Genomic DNA, 15079 nt, shown 5'->3' on the forward strand with positions numbered 1-15079 from the left:
ACCTGGGAATATGTGCAAATGAAAAGTGCATTCTCAAGAGAAACTTTTTTTGGATAGTTGTATGTTTATAATTTGCAGTTCATTCTTGCTTTTCTTTAAAGAGTAAACATCATGTATTTTGATATCTCTTAGTACCTACTTTGCTACTGATTTTCGCCTACAAAGCTTTTTTATGGTACTTTTCAATCCAAGTGTGTTTTACATTTGCTCCTGCATATTTAAAAATCTACATTAAATGAATTTGACAATTCCCTTTTTTTCTTTTGTGTTTTTTGGGGGTTTTTTGACTGTTGCTTTTCTGGGGGTTTGTTTGTTTTCTGACCTCCCTGACTTTCGATGTGGTCTTTCTTAAAAGCAGTTTCAATTAGTCTTACTTTTCATAGTGTGAGTCCTGCAGATTTACGACTAATTCTTATTGCCCATGACAATTACACTTAAGTCCCAGAATTACTAGATTGATTTTTTTTGTGATTTTAGCTGTTTTTTCAAGTCAAGTCATTGTTTTTTAAATATTTCTTTTTAATACAAACGTATCTAGATGCCTCTTCGGTGTTGTACTTCTTAGTCAGTGGGGAGGAAAGGAGAGTGAATGCTAACAGTGGGGGGGGGTGTCTTCTGAGGAGGTGACAGAAACATTCTGAAGCTGACTGTGGTGGTGGTTGCCCAACTCTGCAGATACATCCATTTAACTGCACATTTTAAATAAGTGAGTTGTATGGTATATGAACTGCACCTCAAAGCTGTCATATTAAAAAAAAATCTTACCTGCTTGTTCCTGTGCTACTCAGGGCACAATAGCAAACTCGCTGACGTGTGTCCAGCTGCACAAGCGGGCTGAGAAGATAGCCGTGATGCTGATGGAGAGAGGGCACCTGCAGGATGGGGACCACGTCGCTCTGGTCTACCCACCAGGTAAGAAGCAGGGCCATGCAAGACCAGCCCTTGCCCGAGTGACCCTTCACTGCACATGTTGGTGCTCGATGACCTTGTGTGTTACCACCAAAAATGGACACTGTCTCTCCTGCCTCACTTGTGCGGACTGTGCTACGTGCTATACCACTAATAGTAGGGACGCAGATAAAGCGGTAGTTCACAACGACTTTTGTATCTAAATTTGTTTTATTAGCTATCTGAGGTAGTTCATTTAATCAATAGTAGTTAAATCCTTGACTACTGAATTGATAATCAGAAAGTTGAGTAATTCCTTAGAGAAATGAGAGCAATCAAGCTTCTGGGCTGCTTTGGCTTCCTGTGCCTAAAAGAACAGGCCAGGTGGGAGTTACCCCTGAAGTTTAACAGACCCACAGGGAGGAGGACAGGTCTATTCAAGGTCTCAGTTACTGCTGTACCCGTCTGACTGTTTCCAGCTGGTGATTCTGCTGACAGGGATGATGGCCATTAAACAGCTTGTTTTGTTTCAAGTGAGAACTTTTGCTTTTCTCCCCATGTAGGAATAGACCTTATCGCAGCATTTTATGGTTGCCTGTATGCAGGCTGTGTGCCAATAACCGTCCGTCCTCCACACCCACAGAACATCGCAACCACGCTGCCAACCGTGAAGATGATCGTGGAGGTAACGCTGCCTGCGGGTGTCTGCGCCTGAGTGTTGGGCTTGCAGATCACAGAGCCTGGGCTCCCGGGGAAGGGCTGGGTGCAGGCATGGGATTGCATGGGAGTCGGCGGTCCCAGCGGTGGAGTGGGACTCAGCCTCTTCCCTCTAGGAGTTGGCCATCTCGTTCTGGAAGGAAGATAGCAGCTTGTGCGTAGAATTAGGGGCTAGAGAGCAGCTTTGCCACAATGCGTGGGAATTGATGCCCAGAGAGGGCATCCCTCTGGACACTGGGAGCTTCCCTACCAAGCCCAAGGAGCAGACCAAAACAAGTGGGAAAGTCATACATTTTTAAAGGTTCTTTTCTCAAGATTGAGAAGCATCCTGTTCCTTTTTGAAAGTATAGATTTGATTTAATTTTTTTTTGCCTGGGGAAGTTTAAAAGGATTAGGATATGTTTTTCCCTTGGAGGAGGAACCATGAGGGACATCACAAATGAATACTTCTCTGTAGTTGTGTTGGAGGACCCTCAAGGTTGTCACTCTGGTAGATGGTACTGTGTGTGTAAATGTGTGCATTTCTGGGGGACGGAGCTAACAGTGAGAGCAGGTAGTTTGGATGCTGCTTTCCGAGTGTGACCATCACACTGGGGATACTGCCAGGGACCTCAGTCCCCACAAGGTCTGCTTGTGTGCTCCGTGGTCAGATTCCTGGTCATGTGGGACTCCATTGGCCAGCACAGCCCCTTGTGAGGCAGCTGTGCTCCTGGTGCCCAGCCTGTGCTGCGAGCTTCATGGCCTCCACGTGGTGCACAGCTGGCACGTGAGCATGCATCCATCCCCGTCCTTTACCCTCCTCCTCTCCATTCCTTGTTCTCTGACCCTCAGGTGAGCCGCTCCGCCTGTTTGATGACAACACAACTGATCTGTAAATTGTTACGGTCCAGGGAGGCAGCTGCAGCTGTAGACGTCAGGGCCTGGCCCCCGATACTGGACACAGGTTCGTCCTCCAACTCGCTGATATGTTTGTTTGCTTATCTGCTTTTCCATTAAGTCAGAGATGCTAACAGCTTTGTTTTGCTCTCTAGATGATTTGCCAAAGAAGCGGCCTGCCCAGATCTACAAACCTTCCAACCCAGACACACTAGCCTATCTTGATTTTAGTGTGTCCACGACTGGGATGCTAGCTGGAGTGAAGGTGAGAAACACAGTCTGCGTAATAGTAGTTAGCAAGCCACAAAGCAATGGTCAGTTTTCATTCTTATGGGTATAGGGCTCTAGTGGGGCCTAGCAGCAAAACACGGAGAGAGAGAGCGATATATGTGCATTTTGTTCAAGCTCTAAAATGCGTGACCATTTCAATAGTTAGCTAGGCTGACTGATTATTTCCAGATGTTCCAGCTATTTTTTTATGTAAACAGAGCTTCCCTAACCTCTAATTTAAAAACTGCCTATGTTTTTCTTGCTGGTTCTCAAATCCCAGTATTCTATTATAAAACTCTGTGCACTGGAGTTTCTCACTTGTTTAACATGGGTCTCATTATAACTTGCCAGCACGCTGCTCATTGCCTCTGAAATGATGCTTTTTCCTATCAAAGAATGATGGAACTACTATGTGTGTCACCAGAATTAGGACCCTCACAGCTCAGGCAATGTCCTTGTCAAGATACCGTTAAGCCTGAGAAAACCATAATTCAAAAAGAGTCATGTACCACAATGTTCATTGAAACTCTGTTTGCAATAGCCAGGACATGGAAGCAACCTAAGTGTCCATCGACAGATGAATGGATAAATAAGATGTGGTTCACATATACAATGGAATATTACTCAGCCATGAAAAGAAATGAAATTGAGTTATTTGTAGTGAGGTGGGTGGACCTAGAGTCTGTCATACAGAGTGAAGTAAGTCAGAAAGAAAAAAACAAATACCATACGCTAACACATATATATGGAAACTAAAAAAAAAAAGGCTCTGAAGAACCTAGGGGCAGGACAGGAATAAAGACACAGATGTAAAGAATGGACTTGAGGACACGGGGAGGGGGAAGGGTAAGCTGGGACGAGTGGCATGGACATATATACACTACCAGTGTAAAATAGATGGCTAGTGAGAAGCAGCTACATAGCACCGGGAGATAAGCTCGGTGCTTTGTGACCACCTAGAGGGGATAGGGAGGGTGGAAGGGAGATGCAAAAGGGAGGAGATATGGGGATATATGTGTATGTATAGCTGATGCACTTTGTTATAAAGCAGACAGTAATACACCATTGTAAAGCAATTATACTCCAATAAAGATGTTAAAAAAAAAAAAAAAGACACGGTTAAGTTCTCTGGCCTCAGGAAGCCCTTCACCTATTATCCACCTGACTGCTGGGTTTGCATAATTTTCATTTAGTTCTCTTACTCCATTTACTTTTTTTTTTCCAATTTTTAATTGTGGTAAAATACATATACCACAAATTTACCATTTACCCAGTTCAAGTGTACAACTCAGTGGTGTTAAACACGTTCAGAATTCTGTGCTGCTCTCACCACCACTCATCTTTGTAAGTCATTTCATCTCACAAAACTGAAACCACCCCTGCCTGCAGCAACTCCCACTCTACTTTCTGTCTTTATGATTTTGACTATTCTAGGTACCATGTTTATGTGGAATCATACAGTATATGTCTTCTTGTGTTTGGCTTATTTTCACTTAGCATAGTGTCTTCAGGGTTCATCCATGTTGAAGTATATATCAGAATTCCTTTTTAAGGCTGAGTTAATATTTCATTGTATGTATTTACCACATTTTGCTTATCCATTCGTTTATCAATGGACACTTGAGTTGCTTTCACATTTTAGCTATTGTGAATAATGCTGCAGTGAACATGGGTGTATAAATATCTCTTCGAGACATTGCCTTCAGCAATTTTAAGTGTATATCCAGAAGTTGAATTGTTGGGTCATGTGGTAATTATATTTTTAATTTTCTGGGGAATTGCTGTACTGTTTTCCACAGTAGCTGTTCCATTTTACCTTCTCACCAGCAGTGCACAAAGTTTCCAATATCTCCACATCCTTACCAGCACTTGTATTTTATTTTCCATTGGTTTTTTTTTTTTTTTTTTCTTTTGAATGTCCTCTTTTTTTGGCAGGGGAAGAGCCGCGCCGCAGGGCTTGTGGGCTCTTGGTTCCCTGACCAGGGATTGAACCCAGGCCACTGCAGTGAAAGCCTGGAATCCTAACCATTAGGCCACCAGGGAACTCCCTGTTGGTTTGTTTGTTTGTTTTTAATAGTAGCCTTCCTAATGGATGTGAGGTGATATCACATTGTAATTTTGATTTGCATTTCCCTAAAGATTAATGATGTTGAGCATCTTTTCATGGAATTATTGGTCATTTGTATATATTCTTTGAAGAAATGTTTATTCAAGTCCTTTGCTGTTTTTGAATTGATTGTTTTCTTGTTGAGTTCTAGATGTTCTCTGTATATTATGAATATTAATCCCTTATCAGATATATGATTTGCAAATATTTTCTCCCTTTCTTTGGGTTGCCTTTTTACTCTATGGATAGTGTCTTTTGATGTACAAAATTTTAAGATTTCTGTGAAGTCTAATTTTTTTTGCCTTTGCCTTCAGTGTCATATCCAAGAAAACATTTCCAAATCCAATGTTGTGAACTTTTGTCCCATATTTTCATCTAAAAGTTTTATTTTTTAGATCTTATATTTATATCTTTGCTCCATTTTGTGTTAATTTTGTTTATGGTATTAGGTAAGAGTCCAACATAATTCTTTTGCATGTGGATATCCAGTTTTCCAAGCACCATTTGTTGAAAAGACTGTCCTTTCCCCGTTGAATGGTCTTGGCACCCATATCAAAAATCATTTGATCACCCACAGTTAACATCATACTCAACAGTGAAAAGCTGAAGCTTTTCTCTAAGATCAGGAACAAGGTAAGGATGCTCACTTGCACCACTCTTATTTAATATAGTACTGGAAGTCCTAACCAGAGAAATTAGGCAAGAAAAAGAAATAAAAGGCATCCAAACTGGAAAGGAAGAAGTAAAATTGTCACTATTTGCAAATGACATGATGCTATGTATAGAAAACACTAAAAACTCCACCAAAAACTGTTAGAATAAATGATTCAGTAAAGTGCAGGATAACAAAATTAATACAGAGAAATCTGTTGTGTTTCTGTATACTAATAATGAAATATCAGAAAGAGAAATTAAGGAAACAATCTTATTTATAACTGCATCAAAAGAATAAAATACCTAGGAATAAATTTAACCAAGGAGGTGAAAGACCTGTACACTGAAAACTATAAAATATTGATGACATAAATTGAAGAAGACACAAATAAATGGATATTCCATACTCTTGGTTAGAATAATTAATATTGTTAAAGTAGCCATACTACCCAAAGCAACCTACAGATTCATTGCAATCCTTATCAAAATTCTAATGGCATTTTTCACAGAAATAGAACAAACAATTCTAAAATACGTATGGAACCACAAAAGACCCCCAATAGCCAAAGCCATCTTGAAAAAGATCAAAGCTGGAGACATCATGCTCCCTGACATTACAAAGCTACAGTAATGCAAGCAGTATTATTATACTGGCACAAAAGCAGACACGTAGATCAATGAAACAGAATAGCCCCAAAATTAACCCATGCATATATGTCAACTAATTTATGACAGAGGAGCCAAGAATATATGGTGGGGCAAGGACAGTCTTTAAATAAATGGTGCTTGGAACACTGGACAGCCACATGCAAAAGAATGAAACTGGACCAATTTTCTACACCACACATAAAAATGAACTCAAAGTGAACTAAAGACTTGAATGTAAGACCTGAAACCAAAGAAGTCCTAGAAGAAAACATAGGGGTAAACTCCTAGACATCGGTCTTGTCAATTTTTTGAGTTTGACATCAAAAGCAAAGGCAACAAAAGTTAAGCAAGTGGGATTACATCAAGCCTAAAAGCTTCTGCACAGCAAAGGAAACCGTTAACAAATGAAAAGGCAACCTACTGAATGGGAGAAAATATTTACAAATCATATATCTGATAATGGGTTAATATCCAAAATATATGAAGAACTCATACAACTTAATAGCAGAAAAACAAACAATTATTTCTTAAAAATGGGCAGAGGATCTGAATAGACATTTTTCTGAAAGAGACATACAGATGGACAGCAGATACATGAAAATATGCTCAACATCACTAATCACCAGAGAAATGCAAATCAAAACCACAGTAAGCTATCACTTCACACCTGTCAGGATGACCATCATCAAAAAGACAAGAGATAACATGTGTCCATGAGAGGGTGGAGAAAAGGGAACCCTTGTGCACTGCTGGTGGGAATGTAAAGTGGTGCAGCCACTATGGAAAACAGTATGGGGGTTCCTCAAAAAATTAAAAATAAAACTACCATATTATCAAGCAATTCCACTTCTTGGTATTGCTCTGAAGAAAATAAAAATACTAACTCGAAAAGATATCTGCACCCCCGTGTTCATAGCAGCATTGTTTACAATAGCCAAGATATGGAAACAACATCAGTGTCCATTGGCAGATGAATGGATAAGTAAAATGTAATATGCCCACCCACCTACCCACACCCTCCCCCATACACACACAATGGAATATAATTCAGCCATAAAGTAGAAGGAAATCCTGCCATTTCAGACAACGTGAATGAACCTGAAGGACATTATGCTAAGTGAAATAAGGCAGAGAAAGACAAATACTGTATGATTTTACTTATATGTGGAATCTTAAAAAAAGAAAACCAAGCTCATAGATACAGAGAACAGATTGGTGATGGGCAAAATGGGTGAAGGGAATGAAAAGGTACAGACTTCCAATTATAAATAAGACCTGCGTATGTAATGTACAGCATGGAAACTATAGATAATGATATACCGTACTGCGTATTTGGAAGTTGCTAAAAGAGTAAATCTTAGCAGCTGTCTTCACTAGACTTATTGTGGTAGTCATTTTGCAATACATACACATATGTATGTTATATTGTATACCTGAAACTAATATAATGTATGTCAATTATACCTCAATGAGTCAGTCAATCAAATCAATTGCATGTGAAGTCTAGGTAAAAATAAATAAATTAGTGAAAAATTTTTTTAAAAAATCATTTGACCATATATGTGAGGGTTTATTTCTAGGCTCTATATTCTGTTCTGTTTTTCTCTATGTCTGTCTTTATGCCAGTACTACACTGTTTTGATTACTGTAGCTTTGTACTAAGTTTTTAAATCAGGAAGTGTGAGTCCTCTGACTTTGTTGTTCTTTTTCCAAGACTGTTTTGGCTGCTCAGGTTTCTTTGAGATTTCGTATGAATGTTACAATAGGCTTTTCTATTTCTGCAAAAAGTATCATTGAGATTTTGATATAGATTGCATTGAATCAGGATAGTCTTGGGTAGTATTGACATCTGTGAATAAGGGATGTGTTTCCATTTATTTCTTCTTTAATTTCTTTCAGCAGTGTTTTATAGTTTTCATTGTACAAGTTTCTTACATCCTTAGTTAATTCCTAAGTTTTTTATTCTTTTTGATGCTATTGTAAATGGAATTGCTTTAATTTCCTTTTCAGATTTTTCTTTTAGTGTATAGAAATGCAACTTACTTTTTGCATGTTGACTTTTTATCCTGCTACTTTGCTGAATTCATTTATGATTTATTAACAGTTTTTTGTGGAATTGTTAGGGTTTTCTACATATACGATCACATCATCTGTGAACAGAGATAATTTTACTTCTTCCTTTCCAATTTGGATGCCTTTTATATCTTTTTCATGCCTAATTGCTCTGGCTAGAACTTCCAGCACTGTGTTGAATAGAAGTAGTGAAAGTAGGCATCCTTGTCTTGTTCCTGATCTTAGAGAAAAAGCTTTTAGTCTATCACAGTTGTGTATGATGTTCACTGTGGGTTTTTTTTTTTTAACATCTTTATTGGGGTATAATTACTTTACAATGGTGTGTTAGTTTCTGCTTTATAACAAAGTGAATCAATTATACATATACATATGTTCCCGTATCTCTTCCCTCTTGCGTCTCCCTCCCTCCCACCCTCCCTATCCCACCCCTCCAGGCGGTCACAAAGCACCGAGCTGATCACCCTGTGCTATGTGGCTACTTCCCCACTGTGGGTTTTTGTATATTGCTTTTACTGTGTTGAGAACTTTTCTTCTATTTCTAGTCTATTGATTGTTTGTATCATGAAAGGATGTTGAATTTTGTCAGATGCTTTTTCTGCATCGACCAAGATGATCATCTGGGGTTTTTCTCTTCGTTCTCTTAATGTGATGTTTTATATTGCTTGATTTTCATATGTAGAGCCATCCTTGCATTCCAGGAATAAATCCAACTTGGTCATGATGCATAAGCCTTTCAATATGCTACTGAATTTGGTTTGCTAGTATTTTGTTGAGTATTTTTGCACCAGTGTTCAAAAGAGATATTGGTCTGTAGTTTTTTGTTCTTACAGTATCCTTGTCTGGCTTTGGTATCAAGGTTTTGGTGACCTCCAAGAATGAATTAGAAAGTGTTCCCTCCTCTTCAGTTTTTGGAGAAGTTTGAGAAAGATTGGTATTATTTCGTCTTTAAACGTTTGATAGAATTCAGCAGTGAAGCCATCAGTTCCAGGGCCTTTTTTGGTTGGGATTTTTTTTTTTTTAACATCTTCTTGATTTTTTTTTTAACTGATTTGTCTTTCTTGCCAGTTACAGGTTTATTCAGATTTTCTATTTTTTGTGATTTAGTCTTCATAGAGTTCATGTTCCTTCTTGATAGCTTGTGTTTCAAATTCCATGAAATAGAATTTTTCCATTTCTTGTCGGTTGTGCAGTTTGTTGTTGTATAGTTGTTCATAGTACTCTCTTATAATTTTTTTTTTAATTTCCGTAGAATCAGTAGTAAATGTCCCCACTTCCATTTCTGATTTTAGTAATCTGATACTTCCCTCTTTTTTCTTAGGCCATCTAGCCAGAGGTTTGTCAATTTTGTTGGTCTTTTCAAAGAATCAACGTCTGGTTTCATTGTTTATCTCTGCTATTTTTCTATTCTCTACTTATTTATCTCTGCTCTAATCTTTAATATTTCCTTCTGCTACCTTTGGGTTTAGTCTGTCCTTTGTCTTCTCATTCCTTAAGTTGTCAAATTAGGTTGTTGGCATGAGACCTTTCTTGTTTTTTAATATAACAATTTATAGCTATAAATTTCTGCCTTAACACTGCTTCGGCAGTATCCGCTTAGGTTTGGTTATATTGTCTTCATTTTCATTTGTGTCTAAATATTCTCTGATTTTCCTTGTAGTTTCTTCTTTGATCTGTTGGTTAAGAGGGCACTGTTTAAATTCCACAGATTTATAGGTTTTCCAGTTTTTCTTCTATTCATTCTGTTGTGCTTGGAGAAGATACTTTGTATGTTATCTATCTTTTTAAATCTATTGAGACTTAATTTGTGGCCTAAAATATGGTCTGCCCTGGAACATGACCCAAGTGCTCTTGAGAAGAGTGTGTATTCTGTTGTGGTTGTATATTCCTCTGTATGTTTCTTAGAGCTCTTTGGTTTATTGTGTTAAGTCCTCTCTTTCCATGGTTGTCTTCTGTCTGGTTGTTTTGCCCATTATTGAAAAGGTAATATCAAAGTCTCCTCTTATTGTTGTAGAGCTGTCTGTTTTTGTTTCATATATCTTGATGGTTTGCTTTTAGGTTTGTAGATGTTTATAATTGTTATATCTCTTGCCGTAATGAACCTTTTATTAATATATAATGCCCTTCTTTGTTTCTTATATCCATTTTGATTTAAATTTTATGTGTCTGATATTAATATAGCCACCTCTGCTCTCTTTTGGTGACTGTTCGTGTGGAATATCTTTATCCATCTTTTCATGTTCAAACTATTTGTGTCTTTTGATCTAAAATGAATCTCCTGTGGACAGCAGTAGTTGGATCATTTCTTTCACCCATTCTGCCTATTTCTGTCATTGATTGGAGAGTTAATCCATTTGTATTTGAAGTAATTACTGATAAGAAGGAACGTTTCTCATCTCTCTTATTCTCCATATGTCTGATAGCTTTTTTGTTACTCATTTCCTGCTTTACTGTCTTATTTTGTGCTCAGTTGATTTTTTGTAGTGATACTTTAAAATTCCTATCTCATTTCCTTTTGTATATATTCTATAGCTATTTTCTTTGTGGTTACCATGGGATTCCATTTGATATCTTAAAGTTATTATGCTCTAGTTTGTATGCCAGCCTAATTTCAGTAATATACAAAACTGCTTCTGTGCAGCTCTGTCCCACCATTTTTTCAGTTGTTGATGTCCAAAATTATATCTTTATACATTGTATGACCCAAAACATATAGTAATAAACATTTTTTAATACATTTATTTATTTTTGGCTGCATTGGGTCTTTGTTGCTGTGCATGGGCTTTTTCTAATTGCAGCAAGCGGGGGCTATTCTTCGTTGTGGTGCACGGGCTTCTTACTATGGTGGCTTCTTTTGTTGTGGAGCATGGGCTCTAAGCACACGGGCTTCAATAGTTGTGGCTCCCGGGCTCTAGAGTGCAGGCTAAGTAGTTGTGGCGCATGGGCTTAGTTGCTCCGCGACATATGGGACCTTCCCGGACCAGGGCTCGAACCCGTGTCCCCTATATTGGCAGGCAGATTCTTAACCACTGTGCCACCAGGGAAGTCCCAGTAATAAACGTTTAAATGCATTGGTCTCTTAATTTATGTAGGAAAAGTGTGGAATTGAAATCCAAAGTTACAGTAACACTAGTTTTTAGGCCAATAACCGTTTTGTTTTAGTATGTTAGTCTCTTAAATCATGTAGAAAACAAAAAGTAGAGTTTTTAAGCAATTGTTCAATTATACTGGCTTTTATAATTGTCTTGTGTTTACCTTTACTGAGACCTTTACTTCTTCAAATGACATCGAGTTACAATGTTCTTCTATTGCAACCTGCAGGATTCCCTTGAGCATTTCCTTTACAGCAGGTCTAAATGTAATGAACTCCCTTAACTTTTTTTTAAACCTGGGAATGTCTTAATTTCTCCAAAATTAATTGCAGTTCACTGTCCAAGCTTTCCCCTGCCCCCCAGGAAGTTGCAAGCCATCAACTGACTCCAGAACTCCACTGTAGTTACATCAGATTCTGCCTGTGCGGATACTGTCCAAGTAGGACAGGGATTCCTGTTCTGCCATCGTCCCTGAACCCTCTCCTCTGCTTTTTATAGAATTTGAGGTGGTACACCAATAAAGTACATTATAAAATAAAATAATTTTTGAAAAGCTTTTAAAAATAAAGATATATTTTCAGACCAAGATGAATTATTTACTAAGTATGAAAATTGGGTTGGCCTCCTACTGTCACAGCCACAAGAGAAGCACACACTTTTGATCGTACCATTTTCATGATCTACAGAAGTGGGAGCTGTAATATTAAATCTTGATTCTATAAAGATTTTACTACTTGAAACAGAGCCAAAGTGATCTATGTTCTTACTTCCTAATGATTCCTCTTAATGTAAGTATAGACTCTGGAAATCCCAGAGAGATGAATAACTAGACTTTCTCTCAAATTCATGTTTTTCTTAAACCTTTCACTGTTTAATTTGTTTGATGAGTACCTGAAATGAAGTGTATTGTGATGTTGTTTAGTGAAAAACCCACATGCTTCAAATACTGAGAGGCATAAATAGAGTTGAAATTATCTGCCTTAACAGTCTGCTCCAAATGGAAACTCCCACCTCTGTGGTTGCTCAGGTCACCATTTTTCTCAGAAATAAATTTTGATTCAGGTTTTGAACAAAAATATCATTGAGCGTCCAATACACACCAAAAGTTGACAGAGAAAAGCCTTTCCAGTAAAGTGTTTTCCCTATAAAGGGCATTACAGAATGTCCGATTTAGTATAAAATGTACAAGTTCAGGTGTTCAATTTAAGTTGTTCATGCTCCCTGTTTAGAAGTGTGATTTGAACTCTGAAGGTTCCTAATAGATAGATCCTAGGTCTGCATTCGCCCCACTCCACAGCCGTCCTGTGGAGCGCCTGCCCAGCACCTGCATGTGCTTTAGGTGGGCTTCCCTGCAGGGTGTTTTAGCGCTGACACCAGTTTGCTTCTGGAGCACTCTCCTGCTCACTGCAGTTGATGCGTGAGCTGATGTGTGCCCCAGGAATGGACACTTATTCTAACGTGAGCCAAAGCAAAACTTCACTGGAAGGTAAACTTGCTGAAGATGTCATAAGATACAGCCTTAAAATAAATACCCTTGGCCTTATCCCCAGTTCCTCCACGTTGAAGTATCTGCTCTCGATGTCCCTTTTAGAGTAGAGCATTAGAGTTTGATGTTGGGGCTTTGAGAAAACTAATTCTTTATTCAAGTACAAGTTTGCAGGAGTTTTTCTTACTAAAAGGTTCTGGTAAAGCATTCGAGCATGGGCTCTGGGTTTGTGATGTTGGCAGGGTCCAAGATTGGAATGAGCTTAGGGATAGACAGTCCCCATTCCTAGTTATGTTTTCTTAACCTGTTAGCTTCCTGGTCGCTGTGTTGAACTCTGTTAACTCACCCTCTGAGCCCACAGAGGGGTGTGAGAATCATCATCTGCTTTCTCCAAGCTGTATACACACTTTGTCAAAGTGCTTGCAGCCCCTGCAGTTACCAAGTTTCTGAACTTCCCACTACGTGGCCAGCTCCTGAGGGCAGAGGCTGTGTGTTCTTTTTTATATCCCAAGCACAAGTCCTCTGTTAACAAATTAGCATCTGCCGAGCTGAGCTGAGAGCTCGGTTCTCAAGCTGTATACGACACCTGCACAGAGCGGGGGTTCTGTGAAGGTCTGTTTTAGTTGCTAATCTGAGAATGTGGATGATTTTGGTAGCTGTGGTCTTACTAACTCCTGATGCAGCAGGCAGGGGGTTGAAGGCATGTTTCATAAATCCAGCTTCATTTCCTCTTTAAACAAATGTTGTGGTTTTAAAAACAAACTGCGAAGAACTGCTTGTGTGTTAGATCCTAGAGTGATTCTACATTGCTTTGTATGAATTCAGTAAAACATCCACAATGAAATCTTCTGTGCAGAACTTCTGACAGGGATCCTCTGTGGTAGGATGGAAACCCCCTCTCCTGGTTTCTCTCCTCTCTTCCCTGGAGTGGCTAATGAATGCTTTTCCCAGGCATTTGACTGGACTTCCCTGAACATTACGGTGCTCTGCACTGGTCCCTTTTACAGTTCAGCTCTGGGTGACGTGCGCTCCACGGTAACTTGAGACATGTTTAAGACCACGAACTTGGTAAAGTTTTCTGGGCTGCTTTTACTTTCCTTTTCCTCTTAGATTTCTTTGGCTAGAAAGCTTCTGTGAGAAAATTGATGTCACTAGATATAATTTCCAGTACTTTAAAAGAATTCACATTCCATACTGACTGTCGTGGGACTGGTTGCTGACTTTGGAGAAGCTCTTTACTTTAGCTGCACTGAGATTGGATTTGGGCTGCCGTCAAATGACGAGCATGTCTTACTGCACAAATGTGTGTGGCCTTTCTGAGCCACATTTCCTGATCATTGAGACAGGAGTCGTGCGTCCGGTGTGCTCTGCTGGTCCCCCTGTTGCACGATAGGTGTGGTGTTGGCCCTGGAGATGAATCACAAGTCAGGTGTCATCCCTGCCTGGAGAGGGGATGTGAGGAGTCACAAGTCCCCACCTACTGTACAGGGCTGCAGTGGGGATCGCAGTCAAACCCGCCATTCAGATGCAAGATGTCCTGACTTCATGGGCCAGGGTTACTAAGTCCTGGGGGACCAGGAAGTTTTGCTTGTGGTTTACTCTTGAAAATGGGAAGACTAATGAGAACATCAGCAGGCTGCTCTCTCCTAACAAAACCAAAGCTTGGGTACAGTTGTTCTCTGTTATAAAGCCACCCTTAGGCATCGGATATCAGGTCCTGTGCATCTCATGTGGCCTTGTTCTGTTACAGGAGTCCTTAGGATGGGCTCAGGCTCCGTGCACTTAACGCGACCTTGCTGTCTTGCAGATGTCTCACGCAGCCACCAGTGCCTTCTGCCGTTCTATTAAGCTGCAGTGTGAGCTCTACCCCTCTAGAGAAGTGGCCATCTGCCTGGACCCTTACTGTGGACTTGGGTTTGTCCTGTGGTGCCTCTGTAGGTGAGTTTCGTCTTTGCACCTTTACGACATAAGTAAGTAAATCACACACGTGTTTTCAGACCACTTGCGAGAACTGCTAACGGGAGGGGGCCGCCTGCAGGGTGCGGCTCCTCCTCAGCCCAGCTCCGGGTGCCACAGGGACACCTGCCCTGGTAGCCACTCTCTCCAGCATCTGAAAAATTAGTCTCCGTAAAGTTTGCTGAAACCAACAGAGACAGAATCTGGGGCCATTCTCAGAAGCTGTCTGTTGGGAATCTGTTTTCCAAGCAACTCCCAGGCCGTGGGCTTGCTTCTCATGCCTCTAAATCTTCTCAGGTGTCCCAGGCCTGGAAT

General features: G+C 39.7%; 1 protein-coding gene across 11 annotated transcripts in view; it reads left to right on the top strand.

The window, feature by feature from the left end:
• DIP2C (disco interacting protein 2 homolog C) overlaps positions 1-15079 on the top strand; it is a 367823-nt gene that overhangs the window by 304942 nt on the left and 47802 nt on the right. For all 11 annotated transcript variants that reach the window (XR_013825253.1, XM_079907065.1, XM_079907063.1 and 8 more), the window contains 5 exons: positions 789-912; positions 1452-1573; positions 2437-2548; positions 2637-2746; positions 14616-14746. Coding sequence is in view for 10 of the 11 variants with exons in the window: in XM_079907065.1 (XP_079763191.1) it covers positions 789-912; positions 1452-1573; positions 2437-2548; positions 2637-2746; positions 14616-14746 (599 nt within the window). In the remaining variant the exon portion in view is untranslated. The remainder of the gene's footprint in view (positions 1-788; positions 913-1451; positions 1574-2436; positions 2549-2636; positions 2747-14615; positions 14747-15079) is intronic.

The sequence above is a fragment of the Stenella coeruleoalba genome (assembly GCF_951394435.1).
Source record: "Stenella coeruleoalba genome assembly, chromosome: 2".
Taxonomy (NCBI): domain Eukaryota; kingdom Metazoa; phylum Chordata; class Mammalia; order Artiodactyla; family Delphinidae; genus Stenella; species Stenella coeruleoalba.